Genomic DNA, 16,282 nt, shown 5'->3' on the forward strand with positions numbered 1-16,282 from the left:
TTTTTTTTCCTTCTTCAAAGGGTCCTCTGATAATATTTGAAAATACAAAGTTTGATTTCATAATATTACCAAATGTTTCTGAATCAATTCTCAAGTCTTTTATTTTTTTTTATTTTTTTAAAGTTCATATCTCAATTTAATTGGATTTTTAATTCGTTTATGACACAACAAATAAAATAGATTACAAATTTTTTACTTAGGATTCGTATTAACTAAACTTTAGGAAAAGTAAAAAGGCACTACATATATGTATATATATTATCCTCGATACTCATATACGTAAACAAATTAATTAATACACATACATAATTAGTTATCTCCAAAAGTTTACATTTATGATTATGTAACAGAAAGTTGTACATTCAAAAGAGTGTCATATTTAATATATATAATTACATTTGACACCATATGGTAAGACTCTATATATATATATATATAGATGTGTTATTTTATCCATACAATGTACTTCGTGAAGCCGCTGGATTTTAAAGTGAAAAAGAAAATCCAACTGAGTTAGCCTTAGTTGGGACACACTGAGAGCACTTGTTGAATTACTAGTACTATTGTTATTCGTCCATGGTTTGAACTTTGAATTGCTAAAGCCAGATGGCTCCAGCATCTATGAGCAATTTCTTAAGCGAGCCATTAAGATGAAGTGTCATGACCGTGTTGGCCGAGCCAACGAATTTCCCACCAATGAACACGGCCGGAACAGAAGGGTTGCACCCGAGACGCATAATAGCCCACTCCATTTCTTTACCTCTCGAATCCTCGTCGAGTTCATAGATAGCAGGGCTAACCCCTTGTTCATAAAACAATCTCTTGATTGCATGGGACATGCAGCATGAGCTCTTGCTGAAGATCACTACCGCCTTTTGCGATGCCAATTTCGCTACTCGATCCATTTCGAAGAAAATTAACGAGTCTAAGTAGAAGAAAATGTGACTTTGGTATCAAAAATGTAGGTTAAGGAATTGATGTGATTGAAGTTTGTTTTGGAAGCGAGAAAAAGAAAAAAAAAAAAAAGGGTAGGAAATATTGGATATTGAATTAGTGTTGGTAATGAAGGTTTGCAAGAGAAGTTGTTGTTCTGAGATGGAATTGGATATCTTATGAAGATATATGTATATATATAGGGCTAGGTAAGAGATTGTGGAGGATATCATATTTTTCGCATAGTTTAATCCAAAAGGAAAAAAGATGATGGAAAGCTAAAGGTTCCTTTAGATATTTGGATTGATGCTTTCCCCTAAAAAAACCCCCTTGGTTTTGATAATGACTTGTGTGCTAGTAATTGTTTTACCTAGTTGGCTGATTGAGAATCTAAAAGCTATAGAGATAAACCAAACTTAGCCGAAAGTTGAATATAAGGAGTCTACCTTAAATAAAAATGTAGAATATAAATTAAGAGAAATCGTACGGTACACTTGTAAATTCATTGTGGACGAAAATACCCTTTGAGTAGAATTTGATGATGGTGGGGTTGAGGAGGTCAACTTTGGATAGAACGATAACGTGGGATTAGAAGGTGATAGATGAAGACCTGCACGAATAGTTGCATCACGGGTCATCATTTTTGTACTGTAGCACATGGTTTTGGATTAGAGCTTTACATGGAACACTTATATATATTCTTTGCAAAAGTTTGGTAAACAAATACTTTATATGATGTGAATATATATGTGTCCAAATTCAAAGAAACTCAGAAATTGATTAGGAGAGGGAAAAACGAAAGAAAAAGGAAAGGCAAATAAGGAAATTAATCCAATGAAAGCAAGACATTTTTGAAATGATCTTCTCTATTTTTCTAGTTTCTCTGTTTCTGGCTTTGTTCTTGTTTAAACGGCATGGCCTGGCCGGCTGGCCGGCTGGCACATATAATGATTATATTAGGGTGAAAAAATGAATCATACTTAAGAAATTTAATAAGTTAGTTAATTTGCAGGTTGCTTTATCAAGTATCTAATTAATGATGATTAGAACTTTAATTGCTTGAAAAACAAGTTAATCTTAACACATCTTATAAAATGCATGGAAGCTATGCTTGTTTTGCGAATTTGCCGTCTGCATGTTCTTTAAAACCACAATACTTTTAATTAGAGAGGGAACCTATATTCCCACTAGATAATGCTAATTAACTAATTCAATAAGTTTAAGATATAAGGAATTCTTCACACTTCAAATTTTATTAGATGAAAAATGCTACTTCAAAATTTATCAGATGAAAAATGCTAGATATTACTTCTGATAATCAATAAGATCTATATACCATTTAACAATTTTAACGATTATTCAAAATGGTTCATTTTTCAAATTAAAAATTTGAAAAAAAAATAATAATACATAATTAAATGCTGATAAATAATATTTATTATATCAGCAATAGTTTTACCGAAAATTATTTCCGTTGATGATAAATATCGAAATCCTATAGAGAGTAGAGAGAGTCATGAATTAATCCATTCATGTATACTTAATTAGTTAATATCAATTAGTTCACATTTTGATTACCACGTTTTGACTTTCTTTTAAAAAAAAAAAACTATAATACGTTTTGACTTGAAATTTAATTTTTTTATCTTTTCAAGTTTGACTTGAATTTTATCAACAAAGAAAAAAAGAGAAGAAAAGTTTGACTTGAATTAGAAATAATAATATATAGATGGGATTGAGAAGTAATATATATATATATATATATATATACAACCCCTTTAATTTGTATATAAAGATCACAAACACTATAGGTTAATAGTACTTTCCAAGATAATCAAGATATTTATGTGTGTGCGTAAGAATATATACATACATATATATATATATATAGATGCACGTGTTAAATATTTACACATATAGACTAGGGGAAATTTCACTATATTGATATATAGTGACATCTCTAGGTAGCTAGTCGATGCCAGTTAACAAGCCGAAACAATAACAGCAAGGGAATCGGAGCCCAATCTTAACAGATCTTATTTGCAGAATAACTGAAAAATGTTTTAAAAAGCGAAAAAACATGTGAAAGTAAAGATTTTGGATAGATAAATATCATAAAATCCTTGCTTAGCCGGACGGTGATATATATTTTGTTCGATGGAAACATAATCGGAATGAGAAACTCATCATATCAATAATAATAACAACAACAATACTAATAATATTGAGAGAGAATTTTATTCTTTTTTGTTGCTTTTTCGATTTTGGATGGAAAAAAAAAGTATTCCATCTGTCTCGTATCTAGAAAAGCAATAAATAAAGGCAAAAGAAAAGGGTATAAGTATAATATATATGGTTCCTCAGCCTTTCTCTTTCTCTTTCTCACTTTATTTTCTCGAGAAAAAGAATAACTAGTAGAGGGCAATTTGTACATGCCCTGTACCTCACCCATTCTCCCCCCAAAAATAAAAAAATTGTTTTTACTTCTCGATCGGCCTTGTTTTTTCTTGTTTGCGATGCCAGGATCCGCCCTCGCATGCATTCTTCTTTATCTTTTTCTTTGCTCTTGAAAGTTGACATTCTTTTCCCAACTCGCTCACCCTCTCACGATCATGACCTTATCCTTATCTCTCTCTAGATCTCGATCTTCCGAATTCTGATCACTTGATGATGATCTCATGTTTCCTATATGTGAGGTTAATTTATATCATCACCATCATCATTGTCGTCGTCATCATCATCATCCTTAAATGGAAGCTTCATAAAACATGTTCATGTCATCGATTAATCAATTATTGAACATGGAATCAACTTCTTCTTCTATATATATATATATATATCATGCATGCGCCATGCATATGCATGCAAAATGGTACAAGCATGGCGATGTATATATGCATAAATGAACAAAAATTTTAAGATGGGCCTTCGCGTTCTATTACTAGTAATAGAGCACTCAAGTTATAGGCTATATATATGAATGTATACATACATACATAGATACACACACACACACACACACACACACATGCAAAGGGTTAATAAGTACGACAGAACTATGTTACGTACGGTCAAAGAAGTTAACCCTACAAAAACTGGCCCTTGGCTTCACAATTGAGCCGGTTATGGCCGCTGTTGCTTTATATATTTGGTGGCAGACTTTTTGTAGATTTTGGTATATATCATGGCCAAGTCTGTGACCTGAAAATCATATACAGGAGTAAAGGGAGGATAAATATAATATAATATAAAAATACGTATATTTTTTGCGTTTCCATCAATTACACGCGAACAAGATTCGAATGGGTGACGAAAAGTGGTGATCGACAGAAACAAATAATAATATAAAATTTTAAAAAAAGAAAGTGAAGTAGCTTTTGATTTGATTGGATTTTTCCAGAATGACATAACCATCTCGAGCTTTCGAGAATATTATTAATGCAAATTCATTTTGAAAAGAAGGGGGGGAAAAAAAAGAAGAAAAAGAAAAAAAGAAAGAAAGAATGTGGAAGAGGTTGAAATTTCAACATAGAAAATTAAGAGGATAATGTTGGGGACCTCATTGAGTACTCCTGGCATCTACATTCTCTTTCCTTGTACGGCGAAAATTTTCTTGGTATGAAAATGCGTGCTAGAAAGTGAGATGGGACTTTGCTCATAAAATATTTTAGGAGTAATTTTAATTTTAAAATTAAAATACAGCAGAAATTAAAATTAAATTACTACAATAATCCAAACTGAACTATTTATCGCCCATATTGCTTTGAGTAATATGAGATTGTATAATGAATACATATACATTAATCTTTCATTCACCAAATGAGTCTAATTAATTATTCCTTGAGGCTTTGATCAAGTTTTTTCTTGAAAAAAAATTTGTAGGTTTGCTTACTTCACCAAATTTATACTATATAATTTCTCTTTTGCAGTCCTTTTGTTTCCTTTTCATGAATTGGATGCGAATCCAATTATATTTTTTTTTTAAAAAAAAAGAGGTCCCAATTGGATAAATCCAACTAGTTTCTCCAACTCAGCATGAGATGCTGCGGGATAGAACAGAAAATCTCAATATGGAAAGTATGTTAGCCAAGTTCAAATGCCCTAAATTTAGCCTCATTTGCAGTTTTGAATTGGGTTTGATAATTATAACGAAAAAATAAAAGAAAAAGAAAAAGAAATTTGAAAGAGAAGCCCATGAATCCTTATCCTACCTGATTTGTTTCTTACCAAACAGTAATTATTGGATTGATGGGAAAGTACATATCTAAGAAAATTAGAGATAAAATTAGCATAAAAATAAGAGAATAATCTGAATCCGTACAAAGGACACGTCTCTATTTTCTCGTGCAAAAAAAATATATATATATTCTTTGTTGGTGTGAATTTTTTTTTTTTTTTTTTTTTTTTGTTTCCACACTTGTGTAGATCATCGATCACTATCACCACAATGATAAAAAATATTGCGATTTGGAAGCAGACAGAAATATCTAATGGAACATTCTCATCTTCCTTCATTTTCAACCTTTGATTTTCTGTTGGCTGTCATCAATACCAATCTTCACAACACCCCCTCTTCACACCAAAACCCTATATAAGGAGTTTCATAGGAGCTTAATCTCCTCACAGCAAACCCTCAAGCATTACTACATTTTCTCACATTCCAAACAGACTTTCCATCAATCTTTTTCCTTTCTCTTAAAACCCTTTCAGTTTTTCCCCCCTTTTTAGCCTCAAAGAAACCAAACTATACCCACTAAATCCTTTCACTTGCATTGCATTCCTTTCTGATCATCATCTTCTACTTGTTGAGAAAACTTTGAAGCCAAGGAGCAATGGACAGAGTGACAAAGATGGCATCCGAGAGGCCCGTGGTGATCTTCAGCAATAGCAGTTGCTGCATGTGCCATTCCATCAAGACCCTTTTCTGTGACTTTGGAGTTAACCCTGCCGTTTATGAGCTTGATGAGATACCAAGAGGGAGGGACATCGAGCAGGCTCTCTCGAGGCTCGGTTGTAGTCCGACGGTGCCTGCGGTGTTTATCGGCGGTGAGCTTGTCGGTGGAGCCAATGAGGTGATGAGTCTTCACCTGAAACGCTCCTTGATCCCAATGCTTAAAAATGTTGGAGCTTTGTGGGTTTGAAAAGGTCAAGTAAAACTAACTAGTGGAGAATAATGGCTATTAAAAATGTGACTTTCTATATAGTTTATAAATAAATAAATAAATAAATAAATATATATATATATATATATATGATATTAGAAATGAGATTAGGGTTATGCATATGTATCGGATAAATTAGCCTATATAGAGCTTGTTATAAAGTTTTAATAAGGCTAGCTACTTAATATGTTTGTGTACTATATAGCTTTTTTGTATAACCTAATAATATGTACTTCTCTTTTTTGAGTTATAATAAAAGTTGCGTTGTCTGTCAATTTTTATTTTCTAATTCTTTTAGTTTACTTGATTTTGATGAAAACTAGAGGAATGAGAAGCCTGAAAATTAAACCAAAACATCTGCAAGAAAAAGCTAGCTTGCCATGGCTACTTAAATGTGCATGAAACTTGAATCTTATGCTTTGGGAAATTGGTATTACAGGCCTAAAATGATTTAATATATACTGAATTCCTGTTTGTCATTGTATATAATTTCTCAGAATCTAAATTTACTTTCGAAAGAAGTATACACTCATTTTGTTTAATATTATCATAATTTGCCTTCATATGATATAGGTGTATATAGCCAATTGTTGATGACATTCAATTAAAGCACAGTGTAGTTGAGCCTACATCATACACGAAGTGGGCTGGGTTGGGTCATGTTATCTGGGCTTGTTCTAAAAGGATCCCCTCTTAGTGGGGCCTGGCCCATGTGTCAAAGTTTTGTTATTACATACTCTTTAAAGAAAAAAAAAAAAAACCTAAATAAAAAATGTTGGCGTTTTTATTAAAAAAAAAAACTACAAATGCAAATAATATAAAAATATATTTTCTCAATTTTATTTTAGGACAACCATATAGACTGGCTATTATTTACTTGATTATTTAAATTTGAATCGCTTCACCTTCACTATAAAATAAAAATCAACTGTATTTTAATATTTTTACGTTTTAATATGTTGTAATTTAAGTTTTCAATTTTAAAATCCATCATATTAAGTTTTTTATTTATTTTTGATTTGGTGTACACTAAAACTTTTATAAATTTAATATTTATATAATTATAAAGTATGAACTGGTATTTACAAGTTATTATTATTATTTTTTTGGTGGAAGTATTTACAAGTTAAAATGAATGTTTTACACTTGGTTGATTTATAAGGAGCATTATGAGCATAATTCTGCGTGGGGTGGTATTGAAAAATTTGAAAAAATTAGATTAAAAATAGATGGTTCTAATGAAAAGTAAATGGTTCAATATAATAGATTTTTAAATAAAAAATTAAAATTTGTTATACTCTAAAAGTATCAAAATACATTAAAAAAAAAAAAAAAGTCGCTAGACAAATCCATTTAACAAATTTGTGAAGAAACGAGCTTTCAATTATTGTTACTGTAAAGTACAACAAAAGAAGCATTGTACTTTGCTATATTGTAATAATGATAGAAAATAAAGAAAGTTCTTTTTAATTGTTGGTTAAATAAGAAAAATAAAAGGGATCAATGCATATGCATTTCAATGTTATGTATGATCACAAAAATTTTAATTGATTCCTTTAAAATCAATTTTAATATACCCACACCATATATTTTCAAAATCATTTCAACGTGGTCCATATGGGATTAATTTTAACATATTCTGTTAATTGGGATCATGTGCACCTTACCTTACGGTGATCCCTAAAAGTGATTTTTTTTTTCTTTCAAAATTTCACTTGTTTATTTTGTGGAATAAAAAAAAAACAAAAAAAAAACAGTTTGTTACCCTCTAAAATTATTGATTTTCATTTTGAATTTCTGAAATTAATTCTCTTACATTTATAAAAAAATATTAAATGTTTAACAAAATCTAAAAATAATTGAACCATATTAAAATTATTTTAAAAATATGGGGTATGGATATGTTAAAATTTATTTTAGAAGATCTAATTGAAATTTATGTGATTATAAAAGTACTCAAGTTCATTTATTACAAAATAAAAAAGTCAAAATCTAAAGAAGGAGAAAATCTTTGGTACCACCACGGTACCATATTATATTGTACAACGCAAAACATTTATTGCCACATGTTTTAACATTTGCCATATACGTTGGCATCTGTTGATTTTTTATTTTAATTTTTTTCAGCTATCTAAAAAAGAAAAAAGAAAAAAAAAAAAACAGAAAATGAAAATCAAAACTCTGTACTTTTCTCTTCCGCAAGGGCGCTGTAACTTCGATAGCCACCAAAAATAATAACAGAGATGAGAAGAAAAATGTATTCAGGGAAAACAAAATCAAGCAAAGAAGAATTTTACTCTTGGTTTGCTATCGCCTGAAGCAAATAAACTAGTCATGGAGTTTTAAGAAGAACATAAGAGAAGAGAGGGTACAAAGTGTGAGTATTTGAAATAATCCTTTAGCAAATCAGAGTTCATATTGGATTTCAATATTTTAAGGCTTCTCTAAAAGTTTTTTTTCTCACTATTTTGAAGTAAATCTTTTTTTTCACCATTTTTTTAAATTTTTTGATTTTTTTTTTCTACAAATAGGGTGATCAATAAAATATGGGATAGATTTAGGAAACTACTAATTAGCATGTTTTATATTTCAAGTAATTATGAATTTACACGTGTTTGGATGAATTTATGCTTTAAATGAATTGTTTTATTTCATTAATTTTTCAAAAAAATATCAATTAACTTCTCTTAGAGAAGCCAACCAAGGTGTAAAAGAATCATATTTGCCAAACCCAAATCCTTACTACTCTTTCTAGGTTGCAAGTTTCTCGCTTGAATAGCTTATAAGATGATTTTGAACAAAGAGATGGATAACTTTATACTCAAATATAACTAACAATGGACAAATAAAATCATAGAGTTTAGTTTGGAACATGAAACGTCGTTTTTTAAAGCAACCAAAAAAAACTTTTTAAAATTTAATTTTTAAAAAAAAAATAAAAAACTTAATTATGAACTATAAAATTTAAAATAAAAAAATAAAAAATGGCAACACATGTGACAAATGTTAAAACACATGGCGATAAATGTTTTGATGTTACATAGAATGATGCGGTACCGCGGGCAGGGGTATAAGTATGTATTATTGATGGATCCAAACAGGTCCTTAATCAAGTAGAACAAGGTCCAGTCACATAAGAATCCTCTGTATGGACACGTGGGAATAAGATTTTGGGTCCCACTTTGCAGAAATGATTTCTTTTTTTTTTTTTTTTTTTTTTTGGTTGGTTCAAAATTTCATTTGTTTATTGATTCAGGCTACTTTCTTGTATTTAGATACGATGGATTTTCGAAATTCCATGCTTGTATACTTGATAAAAGTGCTACTGAGACTGATTACCCATGGAATGCTCCAAGCAGTGATGTGGAGTCTCATTCTGACAAGAAGTCTTCAGAGGATCATGATGAAGATGATGACGATGATGATGTTGAAATTATAGATAACAAGATGTTTGCTAGTAGACATCTTTCTAGACGTCATATACATATATATATATGTACATACAATGAATTTTGTGTATATATATATATACATACAATCTGCTCTGAATTTCTTGCTTTTTTTTCTTGTTTCTTTATAAAAAACATATGTGGAACTACCAATAAGATTAGAATATCCAAAGGTTGGAGTGGATTTGTGAGGGACAACAATTTGGGGGCAGGTGATGTCTCTGTTTTTTAGCTGATCAAGAAAAAGGCTACTCTGCTGAAAGTGTCAATATATTATGCTCTGATCCAGCAAAGAAATGCTGAAAGTAATATAATTAAGTTTGAATTTCATGACAAAAGGACTAGTTAAACTCTAAGATATCAAAATATCTTAGTGTTTTCATAATTGTTTATTACTTCTGATGGTTTTGAACTTTTAGTTACTTACTTTTGTATGGTTGGTTGGGCCAGCTGAATCACCAAGGAGATCAGTTTAATCAGGTCTCTACTTTGTGACTGAATTGTTTGAAGTGATTTTGAGCTTTTCATGTATACTTTAAAGATACTTATGATTTATAGATAACAAATAATTGTTTTTGTGATTTGTGACTGAATTTTTTTAACAATTTCTAACCCAACAAATAATTGTTTCGGTTAATAAGAGTATTTCCCTAAATAGAACATTTTGTTTAACTAAACTCAAAAAGAAAAAACAATTTTCCTAACAGTACCGGCAAACAATCCATGAAAATGTTTTACCCCAATTTTTTACATCCATTTGATGAAATAAAAACTTTCAATTTTTAATTTTCTGTTTATTTCAATATCTTTTCTTCTTCATCATTTACCACACAATTAAAAATAGTGATTTTACCAAAAAAATAAGAATAAGAATAAAAATAAAAATAGTGAAGGTGGTGCCTTTTTTCTTTTTTCTTTTTTGTTCTTTTTGCTTCTATTGAAAAGAAATCATCAGTTACGGAATGCACGTACATAGAAGTGCAATTCACTGAAAAAGAAAAAAAATAAAATAAAATTACATAAAAGTGCAATATAGGTCAGAACTTTTGGGGAAAAAAAAAAAAAAAAAGACAATAAATAATGAAATAGAAAAATGACAAATACTGTGTGAAAATCTACGATGGATTCCTCTGTCGCTGTCCTTATTGTACACCTTTATGCAGAAGGTGGCCCAGAGAGCCAGGCTTTTGCTTTCTTCGATACATTTTTTCCCACCATTTTTCACGAGAATTTCTTGAAGGCTAAAGCATTGACCTTGGTTTCCCATGGCTGCTACTAAACTCAGCAATCATCTCGCGATTCAGATAGTCTTCCAATGCATTTCTTCAAAATAATACTTCCCTCCACACTTAAAGACCAGAAACTGGTAAAGAGAGGCTTTTTTTTTTTTTTTTTTTTTTCCTCCCTTTCATTTGTATGTTTGGTTTATGAGAAAACTGGTAAAGGGGTTTTTGCTTTTTGTCATTGATACTGTTTCCTTTCTGCTTTTCGCCAAGAATATCTTGAAAATGAGAACTACTGTTTACTTCATTATGTCTCTGTTTTTAGTTATCATTTTTTCTTTTCCCCTTTAATTAGTTCTGTTTTTTACTATATTTATTCTTCATATTTCTGTCTAAATGTTACAATTCTTGACATATAATTATAGCCCATTTTTTGGTGAATTATTGGAGCCCCATTTTAGTTGAAGAATTATGTCTGTAAATTTCATTTTATTACTAAAAAAATAAAAATAAAAACCGAGTATAAATCTGGCTCTTGCAGAAATCCCAATAAAGTTTGGTAAAAAAATTGCCGATGAATTGTCTTCAATTGCTACCATAACTGTTCCCAATTGTCGATCTTGGAAGCTGGGTTTGGAGAAAGCTAATGGAAGAATTTTGTTTGTTGATGGCTGGCAACAATTTGTGGACTACCATTCTATAGCTTCTGGCTATTTTTTAGTATTTAGATATGACGGGTTTTCAAAATTCCATGTCTATATATTTGATAAAAGTTGTACAGAGATTGACTACCCAATCATTAATGGCGTAAGCAATAATTTGGGGCCTAAGAAGGAAGTTGCAGATGATGATGATGATGTTGAAATTTTAGAACATTATGCAGATTAAAAAAAGGAGAAGGTTTGCAAGTGTGCTACTTGCATGAAGTGCAAAGTCCTAGAAAGAGCAAAAGTGTAAATTGGAAGAACAAGAAGATGAAATAGGATTGACAGGGCATGTGAATATATTTAATGGGAATAAAATGCATGCCTCATATGGTTTGACAACAATGGATGAAGATGGATTGATGTTCATCTGTAGATCTTTCTTTAGCTCTAAAATTAAAGCCGTGATTTCCAAGGAAAGTGAGAAGGCAATCAATGCTGCCAGAAGCTGCAAGCGCACACATCCTTCTTTCTTGGTTCTCTTGAGGAGATATAATTTAAGCTGTAATTATGTGGTGAGTCTATATAAACTCAATAATTTCCTATTGCGCATTGTGGTGTCCGATTACATGTGATCCAGTTGAATTATACAATGGATTACATGTGATTGGATGTCTTGAAGAATAAATTATGGACGATTAAAATACATAAAAGATTGAAAGTAAGAAACCGTTATGAGTACTTCCAATATTTTTTATATAATTATGACATTTTGCTGTTGAGATGATTTGTCAATTACTTTGGTATATAGAACAGCCCTTTGTTTCCCTTTTTTTTTATATGTTTATTTATTTATTTTTATTTTTATTGTTGCTTTATTATATAATAGCATATAGTAATCTTAAGTTTATAACTATGTTTAGGATGTGCCTGGAGAATTTGTGATGAAATACATAAGGAATTGTTCAGATTTCATAAAACTTAAAAGTTTTAGTGGAAAGAAGAAATGGCATGTAAAGTGCAGTTTGCAAAAAGGGGAAAAGATCTATTAAGAGAATAACCAAAGGATGGAATGTTTCTGTCAAGAACAACAATTTGAAAGTAGATGATGTGTGCGTATTTGAGCTGGTCAAGCACAAGCAGGATGATATTTTGTTGGAAGCTTCAATATACTATGCTGATGAATATGCAGATCCAGTAAAGAAATGCTCAAAGTGCTAATGTATTCATATCATATATAAACTTGTTCCAAGTTTGGTAATGTTATATTTATTTGCAATGTATTAGCAAACTAGATAACTTAAATGTGCTATTTACCAAAATAATAATAATAATAAAAACTTGGGTGTTTTATTTAGTACTGGTATTGATACGAACCTAAAACGATCTGCTCCTAAATCCGTATAATATTAGTTTGAATCCAATTATGTTGAAGTTCTAATGGTAACCTTGATCCTTAATCAACTTGTGATTAGAAACTTTGGTATATAGTGAAAACGCCACAATAGGTGATGGAAGTCCTATTGATAAGTTAGATTAAAACACTCACTCTCTAATGGTTTTTTAGGTATTCAGAAGAACGAAGAGAAATTCAATCTCACAATATAAATTTTAAATATTATTAATGGTGTGTTCTTCTTGAAAAACAAGCCCTTTTATAGGCTAAGAGAAAACAAAATAAAACTTTAAAACAAAAAGAAAAAACCGGCCATGTAATGAAGAATCCTAATATGGCTGAAAGTCTCCTCCTTCCTAATATAATTTGAATCAATTAATTCCTTTATTTTGAATTAGAAATTAATTAATTTATAATGAAAATAATAAGATAATAACTTTCTTAAACTTATTTGTCCAGTAAATAAATAAATAAAATCCAAAAAGTAATGGTTATTCCTAAAACAAAAAGTAGAATCAAATTAGGAAACTAAAACACTAGCTTTTTGACTAAGTTAACTTTGACCAATTTTTAATCAATTTGAGCTCCAAATAAGCTTCAATATGATTTGTAGGATGCCAAATAAGCTTATTATGGAGTCCCACACGTTGCCCTTGCTTGGAAGAAAGAGAAAAAGCCAACTTAGCAAAATACAGTAAAGCCAGCAAGCAATACAACAATTTTCGGCCAAATTTTGAAGCTGTACAAGTTGGTTTTACTTCTGCCTTGACTTGTTTCCATGACTTCTTAGTGATATTTATTGAATCCATAAAGAGTTGAAACCATTTCTTGCCGCCTAAACTCCATAAAACCGCTATCCGGATCCGTATCAGCTTCTACCACTTGTATGCCCAAAACAGGTCTTGGATCTTCGGGTATAGACAAGTGCTCTTGAGAATGAATTACCCCCTGGATAAAGATAGCAAAATTGTCCCTAAACCTCTTAGCTTGAGTTCTAGTGATCGGTCCGGTCTTCATCCGTATCAAGTCAGCAACCCAGCGGATTGTCGGTTGTCTGGGCACAGACGGATTCGCATCATTGGTATGGAGCACCATTCAAATGTAGTGGATCTTACATTATTTCAAATTTTATTTCAATTTCCTTCTTCATTCCATATGTATCTCGTCTTATTTATAATTTCTCACACAAATCCAAAAAGGGAAAACTAAAAAAAAGAAAGGTGCTGTGTAATATTAGGGCTTTTGGGGCACTTTGATTTTCTCCTTCTTTCTTTGGATCCTTCTATACTCCAATTTCTTGTGCTGACATGTCAATTCCACTGCTTCTTTCTCCATTCTTCTGTTGTTATCTTTTCTCATCTCTTCCTACGCTTTCTCTCTTTCCCTCCACCCTGATACTTCTTTCCTGTGTAAGAAATTCCTCTACCCTTCCTATGTTTGGGCCCACTGAATTACCATGTGGGATTCTTCTCTTTCACTCGTGTTTAGATCTGATTGGAATGTGTGGATCAATTATTCTGTTGTTGTGCTATGGGTCTGTCAATACATGCATATGTATTGGATTTTGGGCTCTCTGTATTTGTTGTCTCGGCAAGTTTTTCCAATGTTCCTTTGCTGCGAAAATTAGAAATCTTCTTTAATGCTAGTCGAATAGGTTTCATTAGAAGTGGTAAAAGGATTTAGTGTTAAAATAATAATAACGTATAATTAAGTAAAGAAAAAATTGAATGGAAAACCATAAATATTCTTTATATAATATATTACATTATGTTAGTATTCTCCAATATATATATATATATATATAATGCACTTTGTGTACATGTAGATTAAGAAAAGGACAAGGTTTTCTGATATTCCAGTATCTTTCTTGTGTTTCAGTGGCTGCTAAGTAGACAAGTGGGCGGGCAAACATGGGGATAAGCTTGGGGGGTCAGATTCTCCAACCAATTTCTTCAAGATAATAACTTCCTTCCTTCTACCCTTGAAGTCCAAAGATTGGCAAAAAGGAATAATCACTTTCATTTATATATATATATATATATATATATGATATGCGAGGATGTAATTAGCTTTGTTCCTTTAATATATTTTCTCCATGAAGTTTGTAACATTGAGAACGTTACAATCGGATTTGGCATTTTAATTGTTTTTCTTTTTTTTTAATGCTTTATTCGTGGATGATAACCTGAGTTTGAATTCTCCAAACCCTAATATCAAAAGCAACCAAAAAAACAAAAAACAAAAAAAATGTAAAAGAAAAAAAGAAGGTGCTAGCTGTGTAATATTATGCTTTCTATTTAAAACAACAAAATCTTAATTAATTTAAAATTGGAGTTGGCTTAGATGAAACTAAAATATTTACGGTTAAAGGAGATTACAAATAAAAGAGAAAGAAAAAATGAAATTGAGTGCATGGCTATGGTTATACGACGTTCTTTAAGGCAAATTGGGTTAACGTTAAAATTTTTATAGTTCCACAAAAAGCTGTTGATCACATATTTGTTATTTAAATATAAAGTAATTTAGCTCATATATATTTGGACATCTTTTCTTTAGGACTAATAAAGACTAAGACTAAGCATTTTCTTTTCCCTACAAATAAAGCATTGGGTTAATGTCAAAAGCAAATTAATTTTACAAGTCAAATCATATTGACCATTTATGCGAAATATTGTTAAATGAGTTTTGTTTTTATACTTTCATTTGTAAATGACCTGAATGACTTTAGTATTATACAAAATGCTGTTAATCCTCTATTCGTTATTCCATATAACGACAAAGAAATTTAGTTCATATATATTTGGACATTTTTTGTTAGGACTCAACACTAGATATTTTTTTTCCCTACAATATGTAAAGATCTACCTACACCATAAAAAACCTGCAGTACTTGTAAAGAGCTAGCTTTTGTTGATTTTTATCCTCCCCGCCGGCGCCCCCCCCCCCCCCCCCCCCCCCCCCCCCCCCCAACCCATTTTTTGTTTTTGTTTTCTGCATTTGGGAAAGAGGTGCATCTTTATTCAAGTTTGGAGGAAGAATTTGATTGGAGTTCAAGTTGGGCATAAGCCTAATGGATTATGAGTTTCACTTAATTAAGTATGTTAGTTTAGGATTACTTGTCAATCAACTCTGTATTTAAACTACACAAAAATCAATAAATAAACAAAAAGGTTTTATATGTTTTTTTTTTCTTTTGTTAGTAAGATCACAAGATTAGAAGCTGATTTTGGTTAATCACCCATTAAGTATAAGAAAATTTAATTAGCCAAATCAACATGTTCCTGGATTATCAAGTCCTTAAAAGTAATATATTTGATACTGATTTTGGGTAGATGTTGAGCAAGCAACATATTTAGTTGGGTAATATCAGCTGAGGTAAACTCCAAACCAAGTAACATTAACATTGTCCGCAAGCTGGTGGGGATCATTTCAAAGCTTACCTTCAATTAAAGCAATCTTTATAAGAAGGAAAAAA

The 16,282-nt window shown here is 30.8% G+C and overlaps 2 protein-coding genes and 1 long non-coding RNA gene across 3 annotated transcripts; 2 read left to right on the plus strand and 1 right to left on the minus strand.

Moving 5' to 3' along the window:
• Positions 1–276: 276 nt before the first annotated feature.
• LOC107426893 (monothiol glutaredoxin-S10) lies at positions 277–1,107 on the minus strand. Its single transcript, XM_016037191.4, has one exon. The coding sequence runs from the start codon at positions 903–905 to the stop codon at positions 597–599; it is 309 nt and encodes a 102-aa protein (XP_015892677.1). The 5' UTR covers positions 906–1,107; the 3' UTR covers positions 277–596.
• A 4,431-nt stretch (positions 1,108–5,538) lies between these two features.
• On the plus strand, positions 5,539–6,370 carry LOC125419457 (monothiol glutaredoxin-S2). Its single transcript, XM_048465509.2, has one exon. It carries the CDS (start codon positions 5,766–5,768, stop codon positions 6,072–6,074), a length of 309 nt encoding a protein of 102 aa, XP_048321466.1. The 5' UTR covers positions 5,539–5,765; the 3' UTR covers positions 6,075–6,370.
• Positions 6,371–10,682: 4,312 nt separating this feature from the next.
• On the plus strand, positions 10,683–12,768 carry LOC125419590 (uncharacterized). The gene is made up of 3 exons (XR_009634908.1): positions 10,683–10,910; positions 11,309–11,986; positions 12,335–12,768. It is a non-coding gene; the product is annotated as an uncharacterized LOC125419590 (long non-coding RNA).
• Positions 12,769–16,282: the final 3,514 nt, after the last annotated feature.

The sequence above is a fragment of the Ziziphus jujuba genome, chromosome 11, assembly GCF_031755915.1.
Source record: "Ziziphus jujuba cultivar Dongzao chromosome 11, ASM3175591v1".
NCBI lineage: Eukaryota > Viridiplantae > Streptophyta > Magnoliopsida > Rosales > Rhamnaceae > Ziziphus > Ziziphus jujuba.